The following is a 26,827-nucleotide window of genomic DNA, read 5'->3' as shown; positions in this document are numbered from 1 at the left end:
CCCAACTTCCATCCTCCTTCTTTTCTCTTCTTGTTATACTGTGTGTGTGTTTGGTACTGGTGAATTGGATATATCCATCACCATCAATTTACTACGTTATTATGCTAGTTGGAGAGATGCTAATTCCAATCGTGGCATGCAGCGCCAACGAAGCAACCCTAAAACGCACAGTGGCACCGACCGACGTCTTCAATGCGATTTCGGAGCTCGAGTTTGATGGATTCCAGGCGCGGTTGGAGAAGGAGTTGGATGCGTTTACGGAGTTGAAGGCTGGGAAGAGACGGGCGAAGAAGGGGGAGGAGGAGATGGGGAAGGTTGGTGAGGAGGAAGAGGAGGAAGAGAAGGATCGGGGGGCGAAGAGGGTGAAGAGGGGGGTCGAAGGGGAAGAGAAGCTGGAGGAGGGGGATGGGGATGAGACGCAGGAGGAGCAGGAAGTACCCGAGCATGAGACGGAGGAGGATGAAGAGGAAGAAGAGGAGGAGGAGGAGGAAGAGGAAGAGGAAGAGGAGCATAAGGAGGAGAATGATATTGATCGGGTGGAGGATCTGGATCGTGATGTCCGAGCTAATCGTCTGATGAATCCCGATGTGGAAGGAGATGAATCCGATAGTGAGGATGAGGATGGTCCCGGGAGTCAGCTGCGAGGGGACTTAGGACTGGGTTAGAATGTATTAAGGATGGTATAGTATGCTGGCAACGATGTTGCATGACTATCACTCTGATCATATCCAATGTACAATGTGTTGATACCCAACTTCGCTTCAGTCACCATTGATTAATGCCCCACGATCACAAAACCATAACTCCCACCAACGCCCCAGAGCTGCCCATGTTGTACAATCAGTGGTGCAGTTCCTGCCCCGAATCTATGAGGTCCAGATGATCTCAAGCCCAGATGGTGAGATTCATCTGACTCATTCCACAAACGCCAACGCCCCAGATAGTCTATCATTGGTATCGCCATTAACCGTAGTCGAAAAGATTCCCCAGGAAGGTCTTAAAGGTATGGTAGTAAAAGAGAAAGAAAAGAAAAAAGGCGGACGGGGCTGAGAGACACCGCCGCAGACCCGAGCCCAGTCATGCGGTCGGCTCATTCAGCAAGCGGTTCATCCCTCGTGGAATCGAGCCCGGCGAAATCGTATCATCCCGTCCCCAGTGGCCGACTCGAGGAGGCGTGGATCCCTTGCCCGTCGCGTTGGGAATCACATTCGGCCCGTTGTTGCGAGCTGCGCCCGGAGCCAGCGGATGCATGGGTTTCGTATCATCCTTGTCCAGCTTGGAGGATTTGTCACTTGCGGCTGCTTTCTGGGCCTTGGTGACTCGTCCAAAGCTGTTAATCTTGGTATTCTTCGCAGGTTCGGCCTTCTTGGCCCGCCCTCTCGGCGCACTCTTCTTCGGAGCTGCCTTCTTGGGACGGGCCGTTTTGGAAGCCTGAAGAACGTCTTGAAGGCTCCGTCCGCGACTGGCCGGGTTGGAACAGCTTCTCTTCGGCAAGGGCAGGGCTTCATCATAGCTGGAAGAAGGAGTAAGGAATCCGGTCGGGGTGGGTCGCTTCTTGGTGGGCGTGACCACCACCGACACCTCGCCTTGCTCTCTCTTCACCCGCTCCACCTCCGAAGAATTGCACTCGTCGAACACGTCGTCCTTCGCATCCCACCGCTTCAGATTGGCCAGTCGCGCAACCTCTTCACAATCGCCCTTGACCATCAAATCCCAGCAGTCTTCGAATTCTTTGCCGACGGGGTACTCGTTGTTGATCCACATGGTCACGCCGTTGCGACGGCTGCGGATGACGGAGCAGAGGCTCTTCACCAGACGACGCACACCGGGAATCTTCAAGCTCGTGCCGACCACGATCAAGGCATCCGGTCGGGAGCGGATGTCCGCATTCATGACGGACGTGATGGCCTCCTCGTCGGGGTTGTGTTCGTTGTAGAGGACGATCCGCGGCCTCATCTTCCCGATGCCGTGGCTACGCTGACCGGTCTCGATGCGAAATTGATTGTTCCGCGAGCATTCTGGACATTCCGGGGCATCAGGACGATCAAACAGGGCCCGATCAAAGTCACTCAGATGACGACACTTTTGGCAGACCATCTTGTCGAGACTTCCATGCAGTTGAATGGTACGTGGCCAGGGCGCTTTGACGTTCAAGGGTATCTGCGTAGCCAACGGCGGCATGGAGGTCTCAATGCCATCGATATTCTGGGTGTAGAGTCGGGTGAGGCGGTTCTCCTGGCCAAGGCGAGCCAGCATGTGGTGGAAAGCTGTGGGAGAGGTCTTGGCTGCCTCCTCGGACAGCGACCGTACCATATCTTGGAAGGAGGCGGTCAACGTCTCATCTTGGTAGACGGCGGCATCGAACAGCAACTTGCCCGATGCTTTCAGGTTGTGCTTCTTCTGCAAAGTTTTGAAGAGACCATCGGTGGAGCGGAAATCGGGAACTATGACGGATTAGAAAAGCAAACGAGGGCAAGGAATTAGGTCCGACGTTGAATGTGGCTCAGGAGTGGGGATGGAAAGCATACTTCCTGCGGAGGTGGAGATACCCGCACCGGCGATGACGACAATTTTGCGATGGCGGGTAAGGGTCTTGACGAGATAATCGATTTGCGATTGCTGTTGGGCGTAGGAGTGACCGGCGGAGGCCGAGAGGTCGAGATGCTGGGTTCGGCGTTCCTTTGGGGCGGCGACCCGACGCTTCTTCCTGGCGGGCGGCAAGTCGTCTTGGCTCCGGGCGGCGCAGGGCTCATCCGCGTCCTGCGACGGAGGCGGCGACGGATAGAACCCTGGCGGTGCCAGCGGTGATGCTGGCGCTGAACTTAGGCTGGAACAATCCGAATCATCGTCCATGCCCAGCGTGGCCAGCAGGCTGTTGGGAGACGAGCAGGACGAGCTGGTCGTGGTTGTCGTGGTGGTCGAACGAGGGGGCGCCATTTAAGTCAGGCCGTCGCAATGACGACGCACACGACGAGGAGCGAAGAGGGAAACCCGAGAAAATTGAATTGGGGGGGGGGGAGGAAAAAAGACTCAAGAGGAGCTGTTCGCGGAATGTTGGGGGATCAAAGCTAGATATCGTCCCGAAAGAAAACCATGGAGAACCGGAAAGAGGACGGAAACATCAATTGACAAGTGGGATTGACGGCAAGGGGGATGGCCCGATCAGACTTCTTTGTTTCCCTAGAGGTTCGTCGTTTTTTCTCTCTCTCCCTGACTTGGGGAGCAGGCAGAAAGGAGGGAGTTGGGGGAAAGAAAGAGAAGACAATCAATAATGGCGGCGCGGACGAGGAGGACAGAGGATCAGCCCCGTGACTGGGCTGGGGTGAAGGGCAGCGAAGTGGTGAGGTCAAGTGGGAAACCAAAGAATCATGCGAGAAAATGACCAGAGAACCGACCAACACTACGACGGACTGCTTGGGAGGTTGCAGCAGTCCGGTCAGATCCTCGCTTGCAGTGTGTTTATTTTGACCCACGGGAATCGCTCGGGAAGAAACGATGAGGGCTTTGCATCAAAGAGAGCGGAGAGGGGTCTGGGGTTGAGGTCCTGACGAGTGCGATGTTGGACTCGGGCAACCGGGTGGTATGCTCCCAGGAATGTGTCTGTGAAGAGGGGTTCAAGGGAAGCAGAGCAGGCTGTCTGTAAGTTGATCGCGCTGTTGATGAAGGTGACGATGGGCTGGATGATACCTGCGCTCTGGATGATACTCCCTCGATGGGGAACACTGCGAAATTTTGGTATTGGCCGCGTATGGATAGGTCCGGTGGGGGCTGGCCCTGTCCACAAACTGGCGCAAAGGCAAGTGTGTTGGCAGCACCGCGTTACCGGGCCCGTACGGCGCTAAAGGGGCTTCGGACTAGAAGCCGCCTCTTATTGGCCGTGGAAGCATCTCCCACTTCTCCGGCCAACCACAGCCCAAACATATACTTGCCCGTGCGAGGCAATCATCACATTCATTCTCGCGGAGGAGAGAATTCGGTCGTGATTTCACTACCTCCTCGCTGACTTTGCTGGATTGGCTCTCTTCACCTGTGAGAGGTACTGCTTGAATTGCCTAGTATTCTAGACTGCCGATAATCATATCGGATATCGCAGTCTCCACCATTCCATCAGACGGCCTCCGATGGTCCCCCGAATTTGTTCCGCCACGCTGCGATCTACGGCACGATTAATGGCGCCAGGAGCTTTGCTTATATTCAGCAGAATAACTCCCTGGCAGTAGAGAGGAGCCCCTCTCTCACAGGGTGACCTTTATGCTCATTATGCGCCCAAGGAATCGTGGTTCGTAGCATCTAACCTGATGATCTAGTAGCGACCGGCCACAGCCGCCTAGTGATCATGTCGTCAGTCCAGGATCCCAGGGTACGCATGCCATCTCCTTGCGGGGCGAGACTTTCGCTGATGCCCTACCGGTAATACAAGGATGGAATGCGTCCTAGATTGATCGCTGCGTCGACAGTCCTGTTGACAGTCGCGCTTGTCTCTGCGATCGGACAAAGCACGGTACATTGAATACCAGCGTTGGATCGGCCAAACATCTGGAAGAATGACGGAGAGCACGGAGTTCTGGCAAGGACTGGCATGACCCGGTCCTCCAGGAGCCGGTTCTTCCACGGTTCTCGTTCCCCGCACTTGTTCGCCGTACAGCTGCTTACTGTCGAGGACTTCCAACATCATATGTTGATGTTCTTGTTGGAAGAGGGATCGTCGTATGCGAGACAGTTCTACGGACGAGTTGAGTACTCGATGTCTTCCAGTATCATCTGCCGCGTTGTGCTCCCACCAGACACGAATAGGGTTGCTGGTGTCCAGTGCATTGCCGGGAAACAGTACCTGGCTCGGAGGAGCGTGCGATGAGCCGTTTGGTGTTCCAAGCTGCAATCCGTGCAAGCAGATTGGATGCAATCCGCGGGCAAATGAGGCGGGTTGAGCCCCGCTCTAGACGTTTTAGTTCCTCATCTCGACATCAGGTGAAGGATACGGAGTAGTTACTCCGTACACATAAGCACTTGCTTGAGCACCAACCTCAATCTGGACGGCTGGAGATAAGTTAGATTCCATATGCGTGCAAGCATCAATTTTTCCTTGTGTCCGTGAATATGAAGGACCATACAAATCCTAACAACTCCAACACTCCCCTCCATCACCTTCTTGTAAATACAATCGGGATATGTCGTCCTATATGAGGCATTACTGCATTAATGTAGAGCCTGATCCCAGATATAGCTCATTCCACGGAGACTAGTAGTGCCCTCCGATGACGGCTGATGTCCTTGGTATCGGGTGGGGCGGTGTGATTGGTTGTCCCGGGGACGGCAGCACATGACCTCACATGACGCTGACTAAGAGCGCGGAGAGCTCCACCTGACCACTAGTCCCGAATAATGAAACTATCATCTTGGGAATCAACTTAGTCCATGATCATCCTCCCGGCCAAGGGTAGCGTTTGGTTCTGGGGTTTGAAAGCTATGAGGGTTCTGTCTGCCAGGAACTGAGGCTTTTGGATATCTTTGGGTGCCTCTCTACAGCTAGCCCCCTCCCTTCCCCTGCAATTGCCTTCCGGGGTGCATTGTACCGAACTATGATGATATCTGAGTCTTGCGACCGCTTGCCCCCGACACTATCTACTTCCATATAATCAAATCCCTTCCGCCCCAACATGCCCTTAATGATGGACGATAGTATCAATGTTGACGATCTGTTCGGTGAGCCCACCTCGTTGGAGCTGGGCCTGCCACCAGCTGCTGCCACCACCACCAAAGGCCTTGCGCAGCGTCTGGATGAAATGCGCCTGCTGGGGTGCTGCCAGTGAGTGATTGTTACCGATCGTGTTTGGCAAGCTATACTAGCTCGGCATACTAATTGGATCTCAGGAAGATCGCATGGTCCAAGCTGGGGTGTATTGCTTACATATCGCAAGACTCCATGAGAGTGAATGTGCGCCATCTGCAATGTCGCCCTTCCGATGGCAAGTGGGTACTCAGTGATGAGACCCCATTGATGTCTGCCACAGAATCGCAGGGTGGACATGGTCTCGCCCATCTGAGTTGGAACGAAGCGGGCTCTGACCTGGCCGTGGTTGATCTGTCCGGTCGCATCTCCATCTACCACATTCCGTTCGCCCTCAACAGTGGTAACGGGCTGCGACAGCACGCGTTTGCCTCCGACGATGGGGCTCAAATTGTTGGCATGATGTGGCTCAACACCCAACGCTCAGTAAGTAAGCCTTGCTGAATACCCTTGGTCCGATGCTGAACGCGTCAGGTGCATGCTTTCTACCAAGCCGCCAAAGTACAGGGTCGCTGGGCCTACTCGCCCTTTCGCCGCCGGCCAATAGGCCCTTTTCACCCGGCAAACAAAGCAGCCTTACTCTGCATCACCCGTTCCGGGTCCATGAGGCTTCTGTATCAGAACCCGGATGGCAGATGGGACGACATATCCACCGATTTGAAAAACACAAGCTACTCAGATCGGTTGCTGTCGCATGCGGCTCTCGTTGCGACTCAGAACGGCATCCTCGTTGCGACTTATTCGGTGTGTCAGAAGATTCGCTTCTACCGGGTGCAAATCAACTGGAATCCCCCTCAATGGGACCCGGCGCAGCAGCCAAAGCAGATGCAGAACCAGTTCCCGGTTCCCAGCTTCCGATTCACACATTCCAAGGTCGAGACGTCTTGTACTGTCCCGGGCACGATATCGGACGACCTGCAAGCAGTGTCGAACCCTTTGTATAGTCTTAGCCGCCTGGAAATTATTCTTCCAGCCTCCGACAACGCTGTCGGATCCACAGCAAACCCGTGGATTGTTGCCATTTTCTCATCCACACCTCAGGCTACTCCAGATCACCCGGCCCAACAAGGACCCGCGAGTATTATTGTCCGATGGCAATTGGACACCGCTGCCTTTACTCTGCACCCGAAGTTCGATGAAATCACATCGAAAAGGAACAGCATCCAGACAAAGGTAAAACTACGCGTCTTTTTGACAAACCGTGCTGACTGTCAGAACAGCCTAGACCTGTACTGCGTCGACTGGAAGACATCTATTCCGATCGATACGTCATCTCGGTGGACCAGATGGAATACGGCAACGTGCTTGCTGTCACGTATGATGATAGTTCCGTGTCGTTTTATGACCCGAAAGCCATGGCAGTGTTCAATGGGGTTGATGATGCGAACACGGTGACCAGCCTGGCTCAAGCAGGGTTCCACTATGCCCCTGATACCTCCGGTTGGTTGTCCTCAAGATTATGAGTGGAAGCATGGCTAATATCGTCTAGGTCAACACATCAGTTTCTCACCGAGTGCATGCGCTGCGGTCATGCTAGACAGTGATGGGCAGACACATCTCCGGGTCATGGAACACTCCTATGGAGCTGAGAATGGTCTCTACGATGAAAGTAGGTTCCCTATCTCTAGCCGTCAAGTGGCATGCTGATACCGTTAGACAAATTTTCTGCAGCCATTGCATCACTCACATTGGCTTTTTGTCGCGGGTGTGGAAGCGAAGTCAACACCGATGATATACTATTAATTCTAATACAGCAACTTACGCCGGGTCAGTCACATCTTCTCATATCCCCTAAAGCTGATTCTAATGTTCGCTATCAGATGCCCAAATAACGTTCATCAACGAAGTTTACCGCGCGCTGCCAATCAACTGCAACTTCACAGTTGAGCAGGAAAAGTTGATGAACCACCCCTATATTCCCAAGTGTCTCAGTATACAAGCTGCGTTGGGATTTGCCGATAGGTACAGACCACGAAGCTTTGCTTCTGCTGTCTCCTGGTCGATTCTCCAGCTGCGCCACGCTTCAATACTATACCCATTTTTCTTTCAGTACAACAAAGGGATTCAGGCCGAGCCACATGATCCTGGTAAGTCGAAACCTCTGACCACAGATTCTCGCTAACTCGTGGCTTAAGATGTCCTCCGCATGGTGCTCGGAAACACCAAGTGGGCACTGGATTTCTCCCTCTATATCCTGAATGAGCTTTTCGACCTGGCCGATGAATTCGAAAATCTGTCTGCCGACCAAGAAGCGTTTAGCCAGAAATGTGTGTCAACACCCTATGCTGGAAGTCCGACCGTGCTAACCTGACTCGCTAGTAAAAACCACAAACTCGGTGGCTCTCATCGTCCTTTTGTCAAGCATGTCCCGTGCTTTCTTGCGCTTCATCTGCCGAGGCCTGCGAGGCATCCACGCCGGATACAACGCACCGCTAGCAGGCGACTCTCGTCTCCAGTATGCAGAGATCTGCCAAGCGCTAGATACATGCCCAGCGCGGATCGACGTGTACGAAAAGTTCCTAGCTGGGGTCGATTCCGCCGTTCGACACGCCTACCATGGCGCCGGATTCGGGGACGCCGAACGCCCCGGCCCCGAGAAAGAGCTCCTCGTCAACGCCCGCATCCCCCCTGTCCTCGTCACCGCCGTCTCGACCATCCTGCGCCAGACAGTCCCCGGCATCCGATCAGACGTGGACCGCATGGCCATCTACCTAGGCGACTACGGCTGGCTTGGCTTCGGCTCCGACCGCCGCTCCGAATGGTACCGACGGACCCGAGAAGTGGACATCATCAAGAAAACTCCCATCCGGATGACGATCTCACCGGACCCGGTCGCCAAAATGAAACAGGGGATCCTGCGACGGCGCTGTGTCCGCTGCTGCGGCGTGACCGAGGGGTCCTACCCGCCGCGCTCGGTGCTGGCCTTTCGCATGATCTTCAAGCTGGGCCATTTGCGGTCGTGCATCTGTGGGGGCATGTGGACGGTGGAATCGGGCGGGAATGAGAATAAATGAGGGGTTGCTTCGGCCCTGGTGGTCGTTGATGGGAGTTGATACCAGTGGTGACTATGAGTTAGATCGTTTAGGTTGGTCTTGGATAGCGGAGATTACAATCAACGGATTACGATACCACCTTCTACTGCGTACTATACTTGTGTCCTGTAAGTTGGCATGTCGGCGATCCATCCACCAGATCAATAGACTTAAGCAACCAACCCAGCAGCAACCTGAAACCCATCCAGGAACCATCGCATCAGGAATCGACACCATCCATCCATTCCCAAAGCAAGACTCATAAGCCAAAAGGATCCATACGACTGAACCAAAATCCGAATCTAATCCAACCCACTCCACACAGCAATCAAAAATCACGTGTTCGTGCATGTCATGTCAAGGCCTTCATTGAACATCGATCTGCATCTTATTTTCCGTTTTTCTAAGATACAAAATCAACTTCTTCTTTTTTTCATGACAACAAAAAAAAGAAACGTTTGATGGAAACCGACCCCACCACGCAAATAAAGGCTAGTTAGGTCAACCCGTCATCGTTAAATGACGTTTTTGTCCCCCTTCCCGTAACTCCCATCCTGATTTATTCCGGAGATGATAAGACGCGTTTAAGCCTATACACACATTCCGCAGTTAGCGAGATGGTCGGGGTTGTTGAATTCTTCGATTTCTTTTGGATATTGGTGTATGGGTATGTGGGTGATGGTGGCATGCTATACCTTAACAGCGTACTTGCGCTGGGGGAAGTGGATCTCCTTCTTGCGCTGGCGCTCGGTCTTCAGGGTGGCCTCGTGCTTGGTGAGACGACGACGGAGAGCACGGGTGAGCTTGGGGCGGAGGTCAAGAGGAGTGTACTTCTTGTTCTTGTAGAACAAGCGGAGCTGAGCGCGCTGGTTGGCGTTGATGACGGTCAGAACGCGAGCGATCGACTTGCGAACGTCGTGGCTGTTGCAGAGATCAGTATCCTATTCCATTTCTTGCTTCATTGCTCTTTTGAGTGTTGCATTGCGCCTGTCGGATGGTTCGGTTATCGGTCGTGTTCTCTGCGTTGGTTCTGTCGCTGGGTTGTCGAATCTCTTCATTCTGTCGTCGATATTCCCTCTCATTCCGTTGTTGCTATAGTCCTCCGCGTACCCACATCCGACAGGTGCAAATCTTCAAATTCAAAGAGGGGCTCGCAGGAATCATTGTTCACGCACATTCTGAGAGTCTTCGACGAGGCACCGCCAGTGATCTTCTGGACACGGAGCTGGCTCAGCTCGGTCTTCAATTCCTCCAGCTGCTTGGTGAGGTCATCCTTGCTCTTTCCCCAGAGCTGACCAGCCTTGACCTTGGACGACTATTCAGAAAACTCGCGGTCAGCATTTTGCCAGAATCATCAAATCAACACAGACAGCATGGCGCTTCACATACCATGGTGGGCGGCTTCGTGTCGTATCGTACGGTTGTCGACGTGAGGATTGAAGATGGACCGGGTCAATTTGGGATGTTCGTTGTGGGACTAGGGTTTGATTTTTTCTGGGTGTGCGCCGGGCGGCTTAAGCGGGCACGTGATTGTGGCGGCTGTGGCCGTGCCTTTTGCTCTGGTCCGCCCCAGACACCAGAGATGACGCCGCCCTTCTCCGCCCGGGCCCTGGCCGCGCTAATGTGGGTGCCTTCACCCGATGCTGTGATGCTGTGATGTCTACTCCGTAGTCCGCGGTTCGTTGCTGGACTTCAACAACCTTGATCGGAATCTGGTGTGGATATCCTGGTGATTCATACAATATACTCTTATAACTCAACTTAATTATTTCTCATGGCAACCTCAACCGGTACCGGCTGGGCTCAGCTCCGGCAGCAAGCCCGCTCTCTCGAGACTCAGGTATCACTCCTCATCCGATATACAGAGTATAACATGGACTAACACCCAACCAGACCGAGAACCTCTTCCACACCTACTCCCAATATGCCTCCTTAACGAAGCTCCCCCCTTCCCCCTCGGAAGAGGAACAGCGCATCGAATCCCAACTCCAAGACCTACTAGAACGAGTACGCCCACACCATACCCACCACCATACCCAACTCCCCACCCCCCATACCTGACTGACCTATATCACCAGCGCGACACCCTAATCACCCAACTCGCCCGCCTCCTCGACTCCGAAGCAACCCTGACCTCCTCCGCCCTCAAACAAAACAACCTCACCCGCCACCGCGAAATCCTACACGACCACCGCCGCGAACTCCAACGGTTGAAATCCGCCATCTCCGAATCCCGCGACCGAGCTAATCTCCTCTCCAACGTGCGGTCCGACATCGACGCCTACCGCGCCTCGAACCCCGCCCAGGCCGAAGCAGATTACATGCTCGAAGAGCGGGGTCGGATCGATGAAAGCCATAATATGATTGATGGGGTGTTGAGTCAGGCGTATGCGATTAATGAGAATTTTGGATTGCAGAGGGAGACGCTGGCGAGTATTAATCGGCGGATTGTGGGTGCGGCGAATTCGGTGCCCGGGATGAATGCGTTGATTGGGAAGATTGGGTCGAAGAGGAGACGGGATGCGTTGATTTTGGGGGCTTTTGTCGGGTTTTGTTTTTTGGTGGTGCTTTGGGTTAGGTAGTTATTTGCTGCTTTGCTATTATGTTGATGTTGTTGTTTGTGGGTATGGTTGGCGTTGGAGATTTGTCTGATTATTCGTTTTACTATACAGAGACTAGTAGTGGGGATTTCTATCCTGGTGTCGGTGTCTGGAGCATATCATACACTCACGTACACCCACACTCAATCCCTCGTATGTACATACACCAGTTCGACCACCTCAGTAGGTCAAGGCACCACCACCCTAGGCTTCTTCGCCGCCTCCTCCTTCAAGCCCACCTCCCACTCCTGCACCGGCAACTCCGACTCCCGACTAACCTTCATCTCCTGCACCAACTTGCGCACCCCATTATTCAACGCCTCCAACTCCCCCTTCTCAGCCGGGCCACTCCCCGCCCACCGAATCCGACAATACTCATCCACCAAATAAACATACCCAACCTTCCCATTCAACATCCCAATACTCTCCTTCAACCCATCATCCAACCCCCTCCTCACCAAAAAGTACCTCTCATGCTGCTCAACCGGCAACTTCCCCCTCATCCGCCACATAAACATGCGAATCAATCCCGCTTTCAACGCATTCTCCTCCAAATTCACATCCACCTTCTGCACCAACCCTTCCCCGTCCCGCATCGCCTCATACAGCCCGGGATTCTGCTCCTTGCCCGTAAACGTCACGACTTGCGACTCGGCCCAGACGCTAGAAAACAGATTCACGATGGTGACTTTTCCGCGGAAGAGCGGCGTCGTATCTTGGGGTTTCTTGGGCGAGGCAAGGGTGATGCCGTGCATGTTGGGGAAGTAGAGTGCTTTGTCGCGTTTGAAGAGTCGCGGGTTCGAGAGGAAGGTTTTGCCTTCGTGGTACCGCATGTTCGACCATTCGCGGAAGTAGGGCTTTGCGACTTGTCGGGTTCTGTTGCATCAGTGGTTAGTTTTATGCATGGTTATGAGGATAGTGGGTGGTGGGTAATGGGCGTGGGGGGATCGTACAATTCCTTTCTCCTTTCCAAATGTCTTTCATAATTCACGAAGTCGTCTCGTCGTTGCCGGAAAGACCGGTCATCGACGCCCGTGTTCTGGCCTTCTTGCGGCGGGATCGCTGACCCGATGGGCCGGTCCAGAGTCGGAGGTATAAAGTCGTCATCGCCGGGTTGGCTAGTCGGGGAGGGGACCTTTGATGCAGTTGCGGAGTAGTTTTGCTGGAATTGGGCGACCCGGTTGGTTTTGGTGGGGAGGGGGGATGTACTAGTCGTGGACTTGGGTTCCTTGCTGTTACTGTTGTTGCTGTTGCTAGCATAGTAACGCAGTGCAGCTGGTCGACGGAGAGCGGTTGCATTGCGCAATTGGCAACTCAGGCAACGACCACCCTGCAAGAGGGTCTGTTCGGAAAGTTGACCCAGAAGCGTCGTGGGTTTCCACATATTTGCTTGTGGGAGGACTCGGAGGTTGTCAGGTAGAATTGTCGGTCTCCAACTATTCTGTATTCTGGCGCAGATCCACCCGAGTTTAATTGAAATTCCCCGATCCCGTGACTTGGCGGCATTTTCGTGACACACTTTTTTACGCGTCGCTGCCTGGCGTGTCACCTTGTTGGTTGGACGGATTCCCTTGGATACGGGGGAATGTCGTATCAATGAGCAGGTTTGTTTTCGTGGGTGTATCGATCGTCACCTGCTAGGCAGCAGTGACGCAAAAGGTCTAATGGCTTGCTGGAATCTCAGTCCCGGGTTGTTTGTCACTTTACCATGGCGCCGTCGATCGCGGAAAAAGTCGCCTTTTTTAGGGAGTTGGACAGGCTGGATTGTGTGAGTGATGGCGAGGATGAGGAATTCCATCGTCTGGTGAATCTATTGGAGAATAAGCCGTGTGTGAAGTCTCATCCGGTTACGAGTTCGCCTATAAGAGGTCCTACGGCGCCGTCGAGGGCTTCTACAGAGCCGAGTCCTGCTTCTGCGACGGTGTCTGGCATTGATGTCGATGAAGGAACTGATCTAGCTATATATGACAAGAAACAACAGGGGGTTGTGACGAAGGCGACTTTCACCGACGCGATGCCTCCGAAAGCAAAGATGGAAGCTGCTTCTAAAAAGAAGCGCAAGTCTTTCCATTTGTCGACCCCGGTAGCGGTAGAACGGCAATTATTCAAGGGTCTTGTTTTTTGTTAGTATCTTGGCCCTTTCCTCTTACTGTGTGTTTGAAAGTGTTGTGACTGATTGGTGTAGTCTTCTTCCCTAACAACGATATATCGCCGATCCGACGAATTCGCATTCATCGAGCGCAGGACTATGGCGCTTCATGGGCAAGGGAGTTGGATGACACTGTTACCCATGTTATTGTCGACAAGAACTTGACGTACCAAGATGTTCTGAAACATCTGGGTCCAGAGAGCCTTTGGGTGAGTTTGAAAGATGAGAGAAAGTGCCATACTTACTTCTACAGGACAAGATCGCTCTTGTCAACGAGACATACAGCCCCGATTGTATATATTTCCGTCAACTCCTGAGCCCAACTCGATCGCGATTTCGTGTGAGGGGTTTTCCTGTTCCTTCAGACCCGAAAGAAGCGCCACCGGTGAACGAGCCGTCGTCGATCAGGTCGCTGCCGATAAAGGCAACCCGAAAGGGGAATCATCATGAAGTCGAAACCCAAAGCTCGGAAGATGAGGACAGTGATGTGCCTGAGCCGCTATTCAATGGACTCACCGAAGATGCCGGTGTCGCCCAGGTCGCTCAGAGCCCCCAGGTCGTTCCTGCACCGAAGCGGGCACGCGATGCTTTGGATGACTTGATTGAGGAGGCCAAGGCCCTGAAGCAATTGGTAAGTTAGTCACAAAAATTCCGGAAATATATTGATAATAGTGATAGCCACTGGAAATGGATTCCGATAAGGAGGAAAATACAGCCGAGGCATCCGATAGCGAGACCTCCGATTCATCAGGCTCCCGGCCAGTCAAGAAGAAAAGGAAGGCGATCGAAAAGGGCGATGAAGGGGAGAATGCCTGGCAACAGAAGTTCGCGTGTATGCAGAAGCACGATTCGAAATCGAACTCGGAGAACCCCAACAGCAGGACCATCGTCGTTCTCCAGCAAATGCTGGACTACTACGCGAGAACCGACGACTATTGGCGTGTGCTTGCATATCGCAAGGCCATCAGTGCCCTTCGGAATCAGCCAAGAAAGATTGTCACCAAATCTCAGGCCCTGGCTATTCCAGGGATTGGAGAGCGGCTGGCAGACAAGATCGAGGAGATCGTGTGTACAAACCGTCTCCGCCGCCTGGAAAACGCAACCACCACACCCGAAGACCGGACGCTCCAACTATTCTTGGGTGTCTATGGGGTCGGAGCAATCCAGGCGTCGAAATGGCTGGCCCAAGGGTACAGGTCGTTGGAGGACCTGAGGACCAAAGCGCCCCTGACCCAACAACAGCGGATCGGCGTGGACCATTACGACGATTTCTCCCAGCGAATCCCAAGACGGGAGGTCGAAGCCCATGGGGATATCGTACGGAAGGCAATCCAAAGGTTTGATTCTAAGATGCAGGTCATCATCGGGGGCTCCTATCGGCGTGGGGCAGCCGACTGCGGTGATATCGACCTAATTATTACCAAGCCCGATGCGCAGATCGACCAGATCAGAACCATAGTGCTGGCTCTTGTAGTCCCAAGGCTCTTTAAGCAAAAGTTTCTGCAGGCCAGCTTAGCCAGCACGTCTCGGGATGGGTCCAAATGGCACGGGGCGTCCATGCTCCCAGGCGGTCGCCTCTGGCGACGTATCGATCTGCTGTTCGTGCCGGACTCGGAGATCGGAGCGGCATTGATTTACTTCACCGGAAATGACATCTTCAATCGTAGTATGAGGCTGCTCGCAAGCAAAAAAGGCATGCGGCTCAATCAACGAGGTCTCTATACGGACGTGCTACGCGGACCACAGCGGGCTAAGCTGACGGAGGGCCGGCTACTCGAGGCGCGCGATGAGCGGCGAATCTTCGCGATCCTGGGAGTTCCCTGGCGGCCTCCCGAGCATCGCATCTGCTGATGTGCCCGAAGTTTTCGTGTCGCGGGGGACACGTCGAGCAGAAACGGCTGACGGGTGACAGATAATATTCGGACTGCCGGGAGGGTCTGGTGGCTTTGCATTTTGCTTTTGTGGGTTGCTAGACCGACTTCTCTCCATGCGTCAGACGGCTGTAGGTATGGCGGTAGCCGCGAGGAGGCCTGAAATTCCCGCAACCAGAGGGTTTTGGGGGAAGTGGGTGTGTCAGACAGGTGACGGGGAATGCAACTACTGTGGCACGCATTACAGGTGTATCGGACTGCTGCTTATCGGAGAGGGGCCGATTTGAAAAGGCGGTCACAACTAGGCGCGCGATTCATGTATCAGTGACTTGGAAGCATGGAAGGACGGAAGAGAAACGGAATGGGGAGAGGGGGGGGGAAAGTGGAATTCCGGGGGGGATCTAGTCTGTTAGCCCAAGGGTAGCACAGAAACTTAGCGAATTCCTCTCCCAGATACGAAGCAATCCAGAGGATGCCCCAAGGATGGAGGGCCTAGCGCTGCAAAGAGGCTACCCTGTGAATACCCCGAGGGATCGGCCTGGTCTCTTCACCACTGCGGAAGATAGAAATGAATGAATCGCCAGCAGTCACCGATCTCATCACCGCCTTTCATGCGGTGAGGCGCATCCCAACCGAACCCGTGACAACGGAGGCGGCCAGTGACAGACCGCCCGTAGAAAAGTCGTAGTTTTGCCGCTGCTTGCTCCAGGATTCCCCTTCATCCCACTCCTGCCTGCCTCCTGCCTCATCGCTGCCCCATCATTGTGATCCTCGCCGTGCTCCCAATCCCCTCGCCTGCACTGAGCCCTCTCAGATCATCCCGTTGGCCCCTTGGTGAGTGGCTTCCGAACGGGTGGTGGGTTCTGCCGGTCGGTGTTGTGGCCAAGCTGCTATTTTGCCATCCGTTCTCACCCCTCGTCGCTCCCCCTGTGTGCGTCACTGTCTCGCTCCAGTTCGCGGGCTGTCCCTCTCCCCTCGTCTTGACAGCTCGAGGACGACCTCCTAATCTCCCTTCCAGGGTGCGGTTTCTGTCAAATTCTCCCCCCTCGTGAATCCCGATCCCTCCTTGCCGAGTGCTTGTTCTGCCACACACACACACTCACCGCAATGGGTCGCAAACCGAACCAGCTCATCCTCGAGTTCTTTATACGCGGCCAGAAACTCGAGGACGCCAGTAATCGATACCAGCACACGTGCAAGGCCTGCGGCGAGAAATTCCCCAAGGGTCGCATCGACAGTCTGACCAACCATCTCGTCAAGAAGTGTCAAGCCATTCCGCTGCGCGATCGACAACGCGTCTTGTTGCGACTCCACGAACTGCCCGACCTGGCCGACGGGGATCAGAACAAGGACGTCACGGGACAAAACAAGGGCAAGTCGGTCGATCTGCCGTTCGCGACTCGTCAGAATTTTGATGGTCTCAATGTGTTGGCCGAGGCTTCGAGGCAAGTTGGTGCTTCCGACCAGACCAAACGGGGTCCCGCATACACCCAGTCCGTGACTGTGGGGGGCAAGACGGTGGTCGTGGATCCGGCGCTCGAAGCCGAGGGCTTTCAGGGACATCCTACACAGCCTGAGCAGATAGAGGAAGATGCGAACCCTCCAGGTAAGCTTGTTGGATTTACCTGATCGTCTCATCACTGCCCAGCAGCTTCATTCATATTCTTCCTTTGTCCACTTACGGCGCGCTGACGTATATATCACTTGGTAGGAACTCCTCAAGGGTCCAACGCCTCTTCTCTGCCTTCCTTGCCCAGCTCTTCGCAAGATCAGCCCCAAGCCGCTTCTCCATTGCCCGAGGCCTCGTTGACCCCCGATCCCACCTCCAACGCGCGCCAGTCGCAACTGTCCATGATTGCTGCCTCCGCGAGCGAAATGGTTCCCCATGGACTTCCAATGGATCACGATGCTGGCGCTGGCCTTGCCGATGGCCTGCCCAAAATGAGTCCTTCCTGGAACCAACAGCTGTCCACTCAGGAGCAGCTCCTTTTCGACAGCCTCCAAGAACACGACCCAACACTGACTGCAGCCACACAACGCGCCGCTTCCTTCCCTCGTCCGATCGCGATGAACCCCAATTCTCAGGCCAAGGGCTTCGTGAACGAGTTTGGCAATTCCACCAAGCCGTCCAAACCCAAGGTGCGCGGTCGCTTCTCCGCCGCCAGACGCAGAGAGGTTCAGGAAGTTCGCAAACGGGGCGCGTGTATCCGTTGCCGCATGCTCAAGAAGCCTGTATGTAAAGAAACTCTCTCCTCTTCGAATGCCACTAACAAGCTTGGTTAGTGCTCCGGTGACAGCCCTTGCACCACCTGCGCCAGCGTTGAAAGCGCCCGCTTGTGGAAGCACCCGTGCATTCGCACCCGCATTGCAGAAGAATTCGAGCTGTACAGTGCAAGTATGTATCTAACCACCATTGATCATTGACACGACTGACCTGCAGACTTGCACGCTACGCTTGCTTATCACGACGTGAGCGGTATTCGCAACCAAATCAAATTCGAACACTACGCTGGACGTATTGAGGTGACTCACTTCGAGGAGAGCATGGTCTACGTTACCTTTAGTGGGTTGCAAGGTCACAAGGCGTCTGCATCGACGCTAGACCCTCAGCTCCAGGCCCTCGGAGATGATTCGCAGTTCCAGGGACCCCTCCATGAGTTGTATCTGCTCGACAGCGACGCAGATGATCTTCCTGGCAAGATCGAGATGTACATCAAGAAGACCGCGCCATTTTTCTACGAGCGGGAGACCTCCGACTTTATGAGACCTACTCTGATGCTTGCAGCCGAGCTGAGCCAGCAGAAAAAGGTATGCCTTCATTGCTATACTACGGAAAACGGCGGTGTTGACTTTGTCAGGATCTGTTGCTTGAGCGGGTGCTGGAACTCTGGATTGCCACTCACATTCTGGCCGACGGGGAATTGCAGTGGAAGACGTACTGCAACCCGACTCTTCCTCCCACCTCGATGCACTCTCTCGCACAGCCTTCAGACGACGGACGCACGCCAATCGATAGTGTCACCAACAGTGAGTCCTACGAACTCTTATGCAGCCAGCTGCGTGCGGCAACCGAGAAACGCGCGTCCCAGTTGAGCAAGTCGGTGATGAACGATCTCGAGCGGCGGCTGCTCCAGCGCCAGCAGAGCGGCTGGTTCGAGACTTTCTTGGTGGCGCTTATCTTGTTGAATTGCGTGGAGAGAACGTGCTGGCTGTTCCGATCCTGGGATGACGAGAACTTTGCGCAGCGAGTAAGTTCACCGCCATGCTTCTACATCGGTTCATGTACTAACGCACGTTGCAGTGGCCCTTGGACAAGCGTCCGCCTTATTACTCCAACCAGGGCGATCGCTTCTCCGACATCCTGCATATGCTGCTGAAGATGCGCAGTCTCCCGCCCAAGGCCACTCCCCGACCCGATACCGGCATTCTGAAGGCTGTCGACGGCAGCGACGAGAACGCCACTCGCTGGTTCGACATGATCAAGGTGACTCGTATGTTCCCACCTCGGAAAAGGTGTCCGGCCATCCACTAACATTTGCCCGAACAGCTCTCTTCCTCGAACAGCGTCAAGCCACCGTCTTCGACCCGTCCGACTCCCGCTCGCTCGACCTCCGCTACGGAGCCAAGCTCCTCCCCCCTACCAACGTCTACACGTGATGCTTCCTTGCTGTGGGATCCTTGTTGACGAAAAGCAAACGACATTGATGATGAAACCAACAACAAACCAATAACCTTGACTTAAGCGGGTTCTTCCTCTGCACTATCGATCTGTCGAACTGTCTGAGCCCTGGCTGCTGTGACCGGGAACTGAAGTAGTGGAGTGGAATCAAGGAGAAAGGATGGATGGATGGATGGATGGATGGAATATGACGCAGCGTTTTATCTTAAAATCACTCACCCTGTAGTAATGTGGCTCAATTCATACTCATCATTTGTTATTTCTTTCCCCTTCTCTCTTTACTCTTCTGTCTCTCTTTCATTCTTTCATTCTCTTCTTTATTCTTAAGGATCGATGGACGGTGTCGGAGTCGGAACCGGATACATGGAACTGAAACTGCAAAGTGCAAAGTGGGATTAGGGCTGGACTGTGACTAAGAAATGAATGTACTTTACTTGCATTCCCCTATTATGATTAATCAGGTAAGGTAAGTAGGGAGTAGGTAGGTAAGAATGACCATTTCCATCCATACCTATCATCGATCTACATAATACAAGAGTCACATGAATACATACTAAATCAAATAAAACCCCTGCTATCTATCGAGCAATCTATCTATCTACCAGATATATTAATTCCTCATAACTACTTACCTTACCTTATATAACTTTATCTACTACATAATCCAAGATTCGAGTAAAATGGTTCACCCTAACAAGTAGGCCCTTCCAACCATGATATATCAGTGGATAGATTATAGAAAATTGAGATGAACACCGTATAAAGACCTACCACACATCCGATTTATGCATAGGGTACATATGTACTACATCGTACTACGACAAGCTAGTAAGAGAGTTCATTGTACTTGAACCTACTAATCCTTCTACAACAAATATCATTATCATTGTGTCTTACAAGGTTACGGAGGATTCAAGCCAGCTAGATCGTTAACTAAATCAGGGTGGAGATTATGTGGGTTCTCTCTCTCTCTCTCTCTCTCTCTCTGTTTCTTTCTTTCATTCTATCTTGGCCTCCCATTTCAATAGTTTCTCACGGGTTGGTAGTTCATATGGTAGGTGGAGTTGGGTTTCTTATAAGAGTGAAGGGAAAAATGGAACAGAAAAGAAGAGAGAAGGGCAGAGAAGACTAGAAAGGAATAGATCATTGGATAGCTGTGACTATTGGGGAACTTCAGTTCATTTTTAATTAATTGATCACGAAAGCAAGAACGCAATACGTAACACAGAGAAGAGAAAAGCAATCAGATCAAAATCAAGATATCGAAGGAAATAAAGCAATCTCGATCAATCAATCATGTCGAAAAAGCGAACAATTCAACGAGTATCCCGATTAAACCATGATCATCAATTCGGGAATGCTGGTCCTTGTTAGATGGATCAGAAACCAGGCCAATAGATATGATCAGTTTACCAGTCGGGGCCGTCATAAGCAGGCTTGGAATCCACCGTGGGTGTCGGAGCCGTGGTGGAATCCGGAGCCGGAGCCGGAGCCTCAGCGGGAACAGAAGCCACAGGAGGAATAGAAGCCGCGGGAGACGTGGGAGCAGGCCCCGAAGACGATGGACAGTGTTTAGCGATATGGTCAACCGGTTGTCTGTATGCAGGGGACATGTAATCTCCCCGGGGATATGCATTGTAAGCGAGCGCGTGCGGGGGGCAGCAAGACAGGCCATCATCCAAGGGGGCGGATACGGCGCCATACCGGGAAGTGGAAGGATAAGATGGATTGTGAGGGTAGGAGCTAGTCGGAGGGGAAAGGTATAGGTTGCCGTACGGTGAAGGGAGGCGTTGAAGAAGGGAGGTGTCAAAGCCTGAGAGGGGAGGATAAGGGGTCCGGGTGAGCGAGGGCATTTTCTCTTTCAGAGCATCGGTGGCATCAGCAAGCTTCGCGGCAAAGGTGGACCCAGAGGAAGCGGAACCGTTGCGTGCCAGCGTGGATTTGATGCTCGCATTGTCCTCGGTATCGCTCTTGTTGGTCTGGATATCTTGGCCAACAATGAGAGGATGTGTAGCCATGTGTCGGCCCTTTTCGGCAGCTTGTTCGTTGCTGGACGTGGCCTTGTCCTTGCTAGAGTCGATCACCAAAGCGTGGTGGTCGTATTTAGCAGCTTGAAGATGAGAAATCCGTTTGTCTTCAGAGAGGGCCACAGAAGCATGACCCTCGCTGTTGCTGGGCTTGATGATCCCGTCATCATCGGTAAGCTTGTCCCATCTGACCACTGAGGGGAGCTTAGTGTGGCGAGGAGCAGACCAGCCCGACTTGACCCTAGGAAAACGACCGTTCCTGTGGACAATTCTCCCTAGATTCTGCCAGCCAACTTGCATGTTCCCATCCACCGAAGAAGCGTGGCCTTCGTTGCGGGTGACCCCAGCGGGAGACGACCGGCCAGAAGACATCCAGTCGGCATCTTGGCCTTCCTCACTGCCCACGATGGATTCCGAGGTCGGACGAGCCCGTCGCAGACCCTCATTGGAGTCCACCGATCTAACTCCCAAAGTAGAGCCACATGAGGACAGAGGGGTCAGGGGGAACAGAGTGTCACGCTTCTCCAGAAGCACGTAGACTGTTCCACACATCTTATAACTGGCAAAATAATTGCTATAGACCATCGGCATCAATTTAGGCTCAAATAAGAGACGAGGACACAAACTTACTGACGCTTAAGAAGCGGGTTTCCTTCCATGGTGCTAGAAATCGCCAGAAGCAACTCCGACTCAAAAGTGAGTTCTTTGTCAGTTAAATCCACCAGCGGAGAAGCGTCCGCTACGGGCAGACCGGGGAAGTTGGAGAGCCAATAGCTGCCATTCCGTTTGGCGTAAAAGAGAAGAGTTTTAGGCGCCTAATCAGTCATCAGCATGTGCATCGTTGCCAAAGCTATAAAGAAAGCTGACCATATTAACAGTCAACTCGGGTATGAGACGAAGGAAGAGATTCAATAACTATATCGAAGAAAGTTGAGGATGAAGATCGAGGATGAAAACTGGAGATGAAGAGGATAGCTGACGGGAAGTGAGAGGCGGGAGGGGCACTCTTATAACGTCAAGAAAAGTCTGAGTGAATGACATCAAGGTGAATAGTCAGTGAATGCCGCCTGATGTACCGACACCAGCTGTCTCGCGGCATGCAGTTGGATTAACGGACGTGTCCGGGAAATCACAGTCAGGAACCAGTGAAGGTAGACACCGGCAAAAAATCAAGTAGATGAGACCTCTAGTACGACCTCCTGAATTACATGGAAAGAGAAAAAGAACGGTGTAAGACAAAGGCCACCCACATCCAGAAGCAGGGTATAGAGTAGGTTCAACGTCAACAAGAAAAGGAAGAAAAGGGAAGGGGGGCGAAAGGCATCACATCATCATGATCATACAACATGAAAAAAAGCATACCATCCATACATCATCGTCGGCATCATCGCTGGCTAAACCACCCCGACTTCCTGCACCTGCTCGAGCACCACCGCATAATACTTCCCTTCTTCGGAAGTATCATGATATGGTCCAGCACCTACCAGCGCCCTATTCCATACAGATCACTGTCAGTATCCACGAGTAGTGAAACAGAAACACTCAACAAGAACACCTACCACCCCTTATACTTCGGCTGATTAAAGATATCCGTAAACGCCCTCAAAATCCGCAACGGCAGCTCCAGAATGGACGGCAATTCCGGTCCACTGCCGCAAATCGGCAGGCCCAGTTTGTTGACGGGCACGTACACGAGCTCAGCGGAGTTTTGCGGATTGCGCGCCTCCTGGAAGATGAGGAGACGTCTCGACGGAGGAGGCATCGTCGGTGTCTTGCGCTCGTTGGTCTCGTTCTTCTTCTTCTTCTTCTTCTTCTTCTTCGCGAAGATTCGGGCGTGGAAATTTAACGTCCTCGCTTGGCGGGAGGTTGCCGAAACGGGGTTGGCGACTTCTTCGACTTGGGTTCCTTGCAATGCGGGCCGTGTGATTCCCAGTAGCAGCTGGCTATTCACAACACGGTATGGTATGGCTCTCGACTTGCTATCTGGGTCGCTGAGAAAACGGAATCAGGGAAATGGTGGATGGTCTCTTGCCAGATGCACCTGGGCTAGGGGTTAGTCTGGATATGGAGACATGCAGGGAAGACGCACCGGTCCGACCAGGCTATTCACTAGACTGGATTAAATTGAACTGAATTAACACGGAGGATTGGCAGGGGAATGCTGGCGATGCGACTGGCTTCGCGCGGCGCGTCGCAACACGTGCGCGGGGGCGGGGTCCTTATCAGGGATCTCTTATCGAGGCCTCCACCAGCCACTTTTCATGTCTTCACATCTCTTACTTTACTGCTCGCTTGATTCATCGTTGTGTCAATGACAATTCAATAACTATATACACATTTCACAAGAGATGCAATGGCTAAATCGAAAGTTGGGGGTATCATAGCAAGGCTTCCGTCCAAACTGCCTCATCAAACTCCCAAGCACAAACAGCTCGGCGAACTCCTCGAGCGCAGTCATGTACATCTACGTATCCAGTTCCCCATCAAGCACGCGTCGAGCCGCATCCAAGCGCCGCCTCAGCAATCGCACCTCCTTTGGATCTGGGTTCTCGGAGGTGGTGATGTTCTGCAGATCCAAACAAACATCCCCTAGGCTCTGGAACAGCCGCTCCAAGAGTCGTGTATCATCATCGTTTAAGCCCATGTTTCCCTTCGCTGTCGCACTCGGATGAGGGCTCGCTGCTGCGCGAACGGTGGACACGAGAGAGGACACCAGGGAAGTGGGCGTGGTAGACCCGGTGGTTGCAGAGTCGGACCGTCGCGGGGCCAATGTGGCATCAGGAAAGAGACTGCCTTGATTCCGGCGACTGGGCTGCCTGCGAATGGCGCGGGGCGTTCCTTGAGAGTCCACATCGGGGCCATTCGACTCTTCTGTGTCCACATCAGAAGGATGGTTGTTGCGCAGCTCTGTCACATGTTAGTCATCGGCACCTCATAGGAATTCCTTCAGAGCCCTTACCATCGTTGAACTTCCGGTCCCAGTAGAGGACACTCTCAAGATCGTCGCGATCCCCTTCCGTAGCCGTTGCAAATGTCGCCACGGTGGACAGGGAGGTAGTACTGTTGGCCCGTGAGTGCCGGGCGCGGTAGTCCGTCGGCCGCGTAGTTTCCACCGACGAGGTCGAAACATTGCTCTCCCGTCGCAGTCGTGCCTGCGTGTAGTTGCCCAGAGCACTATGCAGAATAAAATGCTCGTAGTCAAAAGCATCCTCCCGTTCCTCATGGGGTGTATCTTCAAGGCTTTGAGGTACCGCTGGGAAAGACTCCAACGGGTCATCAAACTCGTCGTCCAGGGGCTCGCCGTCATAGTCATAATCGCCCTCTTCCGCATCTTCATACAGAGTTCCGGCTACCGATTGCACGTCATCTTGATCTCTAGAGTCGTAGGCCCGATGAGCCGGGTCGGCATTCGACGCCGGTTTATAAGCCGACTCTCGCGTTGTGTAACGGCCAGCCCCTGCCTCAGTCTCATACCGTGCACCGCCAAAGTCGCCGCTGTACCGGTTTTCCTGGGAATACCCAGCAGCCCGTCCATTCCCACTGGGATTGGTGTTGTTCCGACGCTCCTTTACGTCCGCTGCGCTAGGGTACCATTGATCGGCTGCTGTGAGCGGACTCGGAGTCCGTAGACTTTGCAGGCTACGTCGACGCAGATTGTCCTCCTGGGCTTTGACCTTCAGGCTGGATATCTTGATGTGTAGACCCTTCATCTGATCCTGGAGATCCCGCACTTGCAGCTGCGACTGGGATCGGGACGGAGGGTCATACGTGGGATAGGCCGCACCATGTCCATCCATACCTGAGTATTCATCCTCATCTTCTTCCCGGGAAATGCCTAAGCCTTTGGGTGAAACGGAAGCGGCTCGCGGATTTGCTGCTGGAGGCGAGGCGCGGGCTTGGGGCCTTTGCATTGATGATACGGACGCGCGGTGGGTAAGATATGCGCGGGTTGGGTCATAATGGAAGCTCCGCTCATCATGGTTCAGGTTCGGCGCAGTAGTCGAGCCCAAAGCGCTGACCGACCGGGATAGGTTGGGCTCAACGGCGGGCAGACTGGATTGCGCCGCGGACGGGAGCTGGGTTTCGCTGTACACTCGGGAGTGTCCGTTATTGATCGCATCCTGCGAGGATGTATAGGTTGCACGTGGACGATTGTATGAGCCTCTGCGGTCGGCACGCGAGATGGATTGGTACAGGCCACCGACTGGCTGACCCAGTCCCAGCGATTGGTGACTCACGGATGGCGTTGGTGATGCCGAAAGCGAGGGCGATGAGCGCATTGAAGTCCGGGCCCGGGACAGATTGCCCTCCATGAGCTACACCAGAAGTCAGTCACTTATTGTGTTCAGACATCGATCCATCGCGTCCACATACCGTCAGGCGCTTCTTCGCATTTTCTAGGATCCTTTCAGCCTCGGTGCTCAAAACAGCCGACGACAGCTCCACACCGGATCCGCCTTCCTCCGTGGTCGCCATTAGACTCGACGTCGAACCATTTCTCTCAAGATTATCAATCGCAGACCACACCCCTTCGGTGAACTGGTGAGGGTTTTGCGCCGCAGCGCGACTCTCCTGACGGTCCTTGGTGGCGTCTTGCGAGGAATCGCTAGCACCACTAATTGTCGAGCTAGACGAGCTGCTCCACGCCGCCATTTCCCTAGCCTCCGCGTCAGCCGTCTCGCGTTGCGACACAGGCGAGCCCGTCATACGACTCGCCTGAGACATAAACAGTAAGGTCCTCGAGTGTGCCGGCGACGACGAAACGCTATCCTCCTCTCCGATATCCGACAGCCGACGACTGGCATCCTGACTCTCGTTCAGCCACGTGCGACGCGAGAAGCCTTTCTTCGGGGGTCGGGTACCATATGAGAGGGCCACCCCTCGAGCCTGGTCCCCAACATCATCGGAGGCCGTCCGGTTCTCGTAAAAGGACTGGAGGCTGGACAAGGGAGGGAGGTTGAAAGGCGGGGACGGGGTGGAGGAATCGCGCTCGTTAGGGTCGAAGGGCAGGATCATATCGGGATTCGACAAGGTCGGCGACGGAGGGAGCGGAGGAGGAGGGGGACGATGAGAATGTCCAACATCCTCGGCGGCGGACGCGGTGGCCAGCATGGTTATACGGGCTCTCGATCTAGCTGTTGAGGCCCGTGGTCAATGATCTCCAGTACACGACAGGCACCGCCGCTCAGACCCAGGCCATCTGCAACCAGGGGAAGAGTTGACCAGTTCCGCTTGAGAGGTCTGGGCCTGCAGGTTCAGCCAGGATCGAAGGGATGACGGTCAATGTGGTTGCAGCCAGAGGGGATCTGCTATGGCGAATTGGCAATGCAGTCGCAAAGCCAATCTGAGACAGAGCACTGCACGCTGGACGAATCAGAAGGAGTGGCGGGCGTGCGACAAAGGCCAGGGGATTAGAAATTAAGAGATTAGGATTAAGCATTAACTATTAAAAGCATCGAATAAAGGAAGAAGCAAAAAAGGGAAAACCCGGATTGGAGCGAGCGAGCGAGAGAGAGAGAGGCAACCGGCGAGCAGAGGAAGAATAATCCTCATCAGATGCAGCTGAGCTGACTGTCGGGGGGGCCAAATCTGGATTTGCGGCCTGCCATTTTAGTCCCTTTTTATTTTCCCTCTCTCTCTTTCTTTTCTTCCTTTCTTCTTCTTCCTTAGCACCATTCGTC

At 53.7% G+C, this 26,827-nt stretch overlaps 11 protein-coding genes across 11 annotated transcripts; 5 read left to right on the top strand and 6 right to left on the bottom strand.

Annotated features, from left to right (window-relative positions):
• The first annotated feature begins 108 nt into the window (after positions 1–108).
• On the top strand, positions 109–752 carry cbfA (putative CBF/NF-Y family transcription factor). The gene has a single exon (XM_025724519.1). It carries the CDS (start codon positions 117–119, stop codon positions 663–665), a length of 549 nt encoding a protein of 182 aa, XP_025570133.1. The 5' UTR covers positions 109–116; the 3' UTR covers positions 666–752.
• Positions 753–1,077: 325 nt separating this feature from the next.
• On the bottom strand, positions 1,078–2,853 carry BO80DRAFT_439145 (putative SIR2 family histone deacetylase (Hst4); the record flags this gene model as incomplete). Its single annotated transcript, XM_025721070.1, has 2 exons — positions 1,078–2,444; positions 2,529–2,853. The coding sequence occupies 2 exons, from the start codon at positions 2,851–2,853 to the stop codon at positions 1,078–1,080; spliced, it is 1,692 nt and encodes a 563-aa protein (XP_025570132.1).
• A 2,560-nt stretch (positions 2,854–5,413) lies between these two features.
• On the top strand, positions 5,414–8,906 carry BO80DRAFT_393298 (mediator of RNA polymerase II transcription subunit 16). Its single transcript, XM_025717249.1, has 9 exons — positions 5,414–5,806; positions 5,872–6,214; positions 6,263–6,961; positions 7,009–7,228; positions 7,278–7,397; positions 7,445–7,555; positions 7,609–7,875; positions 7,924–8,055; positions 8,108–8,906. Exons 1-9 carry the CDS (start codon positions 5,658–5,660, stop codon positions 8,800–8,802), a joined length of 2,736 nt encoding a protein of 911 aa, XP_025570131.1. The 5' UTR covers positions 5,414–5,657; the 3' UTR covers positions 8,803–8,906.
• A 603-nt stretch (positions 8,907–9,509) lies between these two features.
• On the bottom strand, positions 9,510–10,212 carry BO80DRAFT_459531 (60S ribosomal protein uL29; the record flags this gene model as incomplete). Its single annotated transcript, XM_025722348.1, has 3 exons — positions 9,510–9,741; positions 9,996–10,135; positions 10,210–10,212. 3 exons carry the CDS (start codon positions 10,210–10,212, stop codon positions 9,510–9,512), a joined length of 375 nt encoding a protein of 124 aa, XP_025570130.1.
• Positions 10,213–10,568: 356 nt separating this feature from the next.
• BO80DRAFT_418287 (putative vesicle transport v-SNARE protein Gos1) lies at positions 10,569–11,402 on the top strand (the record flags this gene model as incomplete). Its single annotated transcript, XM_025718255.1, has 3 exons — positions 10,569–10,660; positions 10,714–10,827; positions 10,899–11,402. The coding sequence occupies exons 1-3, from the start codon at positions 10,595–10,597 to the stop codon at positions 11,400–11,402; spliced, it is 684 nt and encodes a 227-aa protein (XP_025570129.1). The 5' UTR covers positions 10,569–10,594.
• A 50-nt stretch (positions 11,403–11,452) lies between these two features.
• On the bottom strand, positions 11,453–12,848 carry BO80DRAFT_418285 (mitochondrial ATPase complex subunit ATP10). Its single transcript, XM_025718254.1, has 2 exons — positions 12,374–12,848; positions 11,453–12,296 (listed from the first exon to the last, which is right to left on the bottom strand). Exons 1-2 carry the CDS (start codon positions 12,802–12,804, stop codon positions 11,609–11,611), a joined length of 1,119 nt encoding a protein of 372 aa, XP_025570128.1. The 5' UTR covers positions 12,805–12,848; the 3' UTR covers positions 11,453–11,608.
• A 153-nt stretch (positions 12,849–13,001) lies between these two features.
• Positions 13,002–15,794, top strand: BO80DRAFT_393290 (DNA-directed DNA polymerase IV). The gene is made up of 4 exons (XM_025717248.1): positions 13,002–13,543; positions 13,606–13,778; positions 13,823–14,200; positions 14,248–15,794. The coding sequence occupies exons 1-4, from the start codon at positions 13,129–13,131 to the stop codon at positions 15,418–15,420; spliced, it is 2,139 nt and encodes a 712-aa protein (XP_025570127.1). The 5' UTR covers positions 13,002–13,128; the 3' UTR covers positions 15,421–15,794.
• Positions 15,795–16,413: 619 nt separating this feature from the next.
• BO80DRAFT_248985 (uncharacterized protein) lies at positions 16,414–19,192 on the top strand. Its single transcript, XM_025714624.1, has 7 exons — positions 16,414–17,046; positions 17,152–17,672; positions 17,724–17,835; positions 17,881–18,248; positions 18,299–18,688; positions 18,742–18,931; positions 18,988–19,192. Exons 1-7 carry the CDS (start codon positions 16,548–16,550, stop codon positions 19,095–19,097), a joined length of 2,190 nt encoding a protein of 729 aa, XP_025570126.1. The 5' UTR covers positions 16,414–16,547; the 3' UTR covers positions 19,098–19,192.
• Positions 19,193–20,136: 944 nt separating this feature from the next.
• BO80DRAFT_248965 (uncharacterized protein) lies at positions 20,137–22,608 on the bottom strand. Its single transcript, XM_025714623.1, has 3 exons — positions 22,509–22,608; positions 21,777–21,961; positions 20,137–21,720 (listed from the first exon to the last, which is right to left on the bottom strand). The coding sequence occupies exons 1-3, from the start codon at positions 22,509–22,511 to the stop codon at positions 20,529–20,531; spliced, it is 1,380 nt and encodes a 459-aa protein (XP_025570125.1). The 5' UTR covers positions 22,512–22,608; the 3' UTR covers positions 20,137–20,528.
• On the bottom strand, positions 22,553–22,908 carry BO80DRAFT_318998 (uncharacterized protein; the record flags this gene model as incomplete). Its single annotated transcript, XM_025715106.1, has 2 exons — positions 22,553–22,637; positions 22,706–22,908. Coding segments are annotated over 2 exons (288 nt in total), but the record flags the coding sequence as incomplete, so codon positions are not given.
• A 702-nt stretch (positions 22,909–23,610) lies between these two features.
• On the bottom strand, positions 23,611–26,258 carry BO80DRAFT_367955 (uncharacterized protein; the record flags this gene model as incomplete). The annotated part of the gene is made up of 3 exons (XM_025716311.1): positions 23,611–24,053; positions 24,106–25,462; positions 25,521–26,258. 3 exons carry the CDS (start codon positions 26,256–26,258, stop codon positions 23,611–23,613), a joined length of 2,538 nt encoding a protein of 845 aa, XP_025570123.1.
• Between the last annotated feature and the right edge of the window lie 569 nt (positions 26,259–26,827).

This window comes from Aspergillus ibericus (genome assembly GCF_003184845.1).
Source record: "Aspergillus ibericus CBS 121593 unplaced genomic scaffold BO80scaffold_67, whole genome shotgun sequence".
NCBI lineage: Eukaryota > Fungi > Ascomycota > Eurotiomycetes > Eurotiales > Aspergillaceae > Aspergillus > Aspergillus ibericus.
This window is presented reverse-complemented; position numbering and strand designations above follow the sequence as displayed.

Coding starts and splice junctions, on each gene's coding strand:
- cbfA (XM_025724519.1), top strand. CDS start 117: ATGCTAATTCCAATCGTGGCATGCAGCGCCAACGAAGCAACCCTAAAA.
- BO80DRAFT_393298 (XM_025717249.1), top strand. CDS start 5,658: ATGCCCTTAATGATGGACGATAGTATCAATGTTGACGATCTGTTCGGT. Junction 6,962..7,008: donor GGAACAGCATCCAGACAAAG/GTAAAACTACGC, acceptor CTGTCAGAACAG/CCTAGACCTGTACTGCGTCG. Junction 7,556..7,608: donor AATACAGCAACTTACGCCGG/GTCAGTCACATC, acceptor GTTCGCTATCAG/ATGCCCAAATAACGTTCATC.
- BO80DRAFT_418285 (XM_025718254.1), bottom strand. CDS start 12,804: ATGTGGAAACCCACGACGCTTCTGGGTCAACTTTCCGAACAGACCCTC. Junction 12,297..12,373: donor TTGGAAAGGAGAAAGGAATT/GTACGATCCCCC, acceptor CTGATGCAACAG/AACCCGACAAGTCGCAAAGC.
- BO80DRAFT_393290 (XM_025717248.1), top strand. CDS start 13,129: ATGGCGCCGTCGATCGCGGAAAAAGTCGCCTTTTTTAGGGAGTTGGAC. Junction 13,544..13,605: donor ATTCAAGGGTCTTGTTTTTT/GTTAGTATCTTG, acceptor TGATTGGTGTAG/TCTTCTTCCCTAACAACGAT. Junction 13,779..13,822: donor TGGGTCCAGAGAGCCTTTGG/GTGAGTTTGAAA, acceptor TTACTTCTACAG/GACAAGATCGCTCTTGTCAA.
- BO80DRAFT_248985 (XM_025714624.1), top strand. CDS start 16,548: ATGGGTCGCAAACCGAACCAGCTCATCCTCGAGTTCTTTATACGCGGC. Junction 17,047..17,151: donor GGAAGATGCGAACCCTCCAG/GTAAGCTTGTTG, acceptor ATCACTTGGTAG/GAACTCCTCAAGGGTCCAAC. Junction 17,673..17,723: donor GCCGCATGCTCAAGAAGCCT/GTATGTAAAGAA, acceptor AAGCTTGGTTAG/TGCTCCGGTGACAGCCCTTG.
- BO80DRAFT_248965 (XM_025714623.1), bottom strand. Junction 21,721..21,776: donor AACCCGCTTCTTAAGCGTCA/GTAAGTTTGTGT, acceptor GATGGTCTATAG/CAATTATTTTGCCAGTTATA.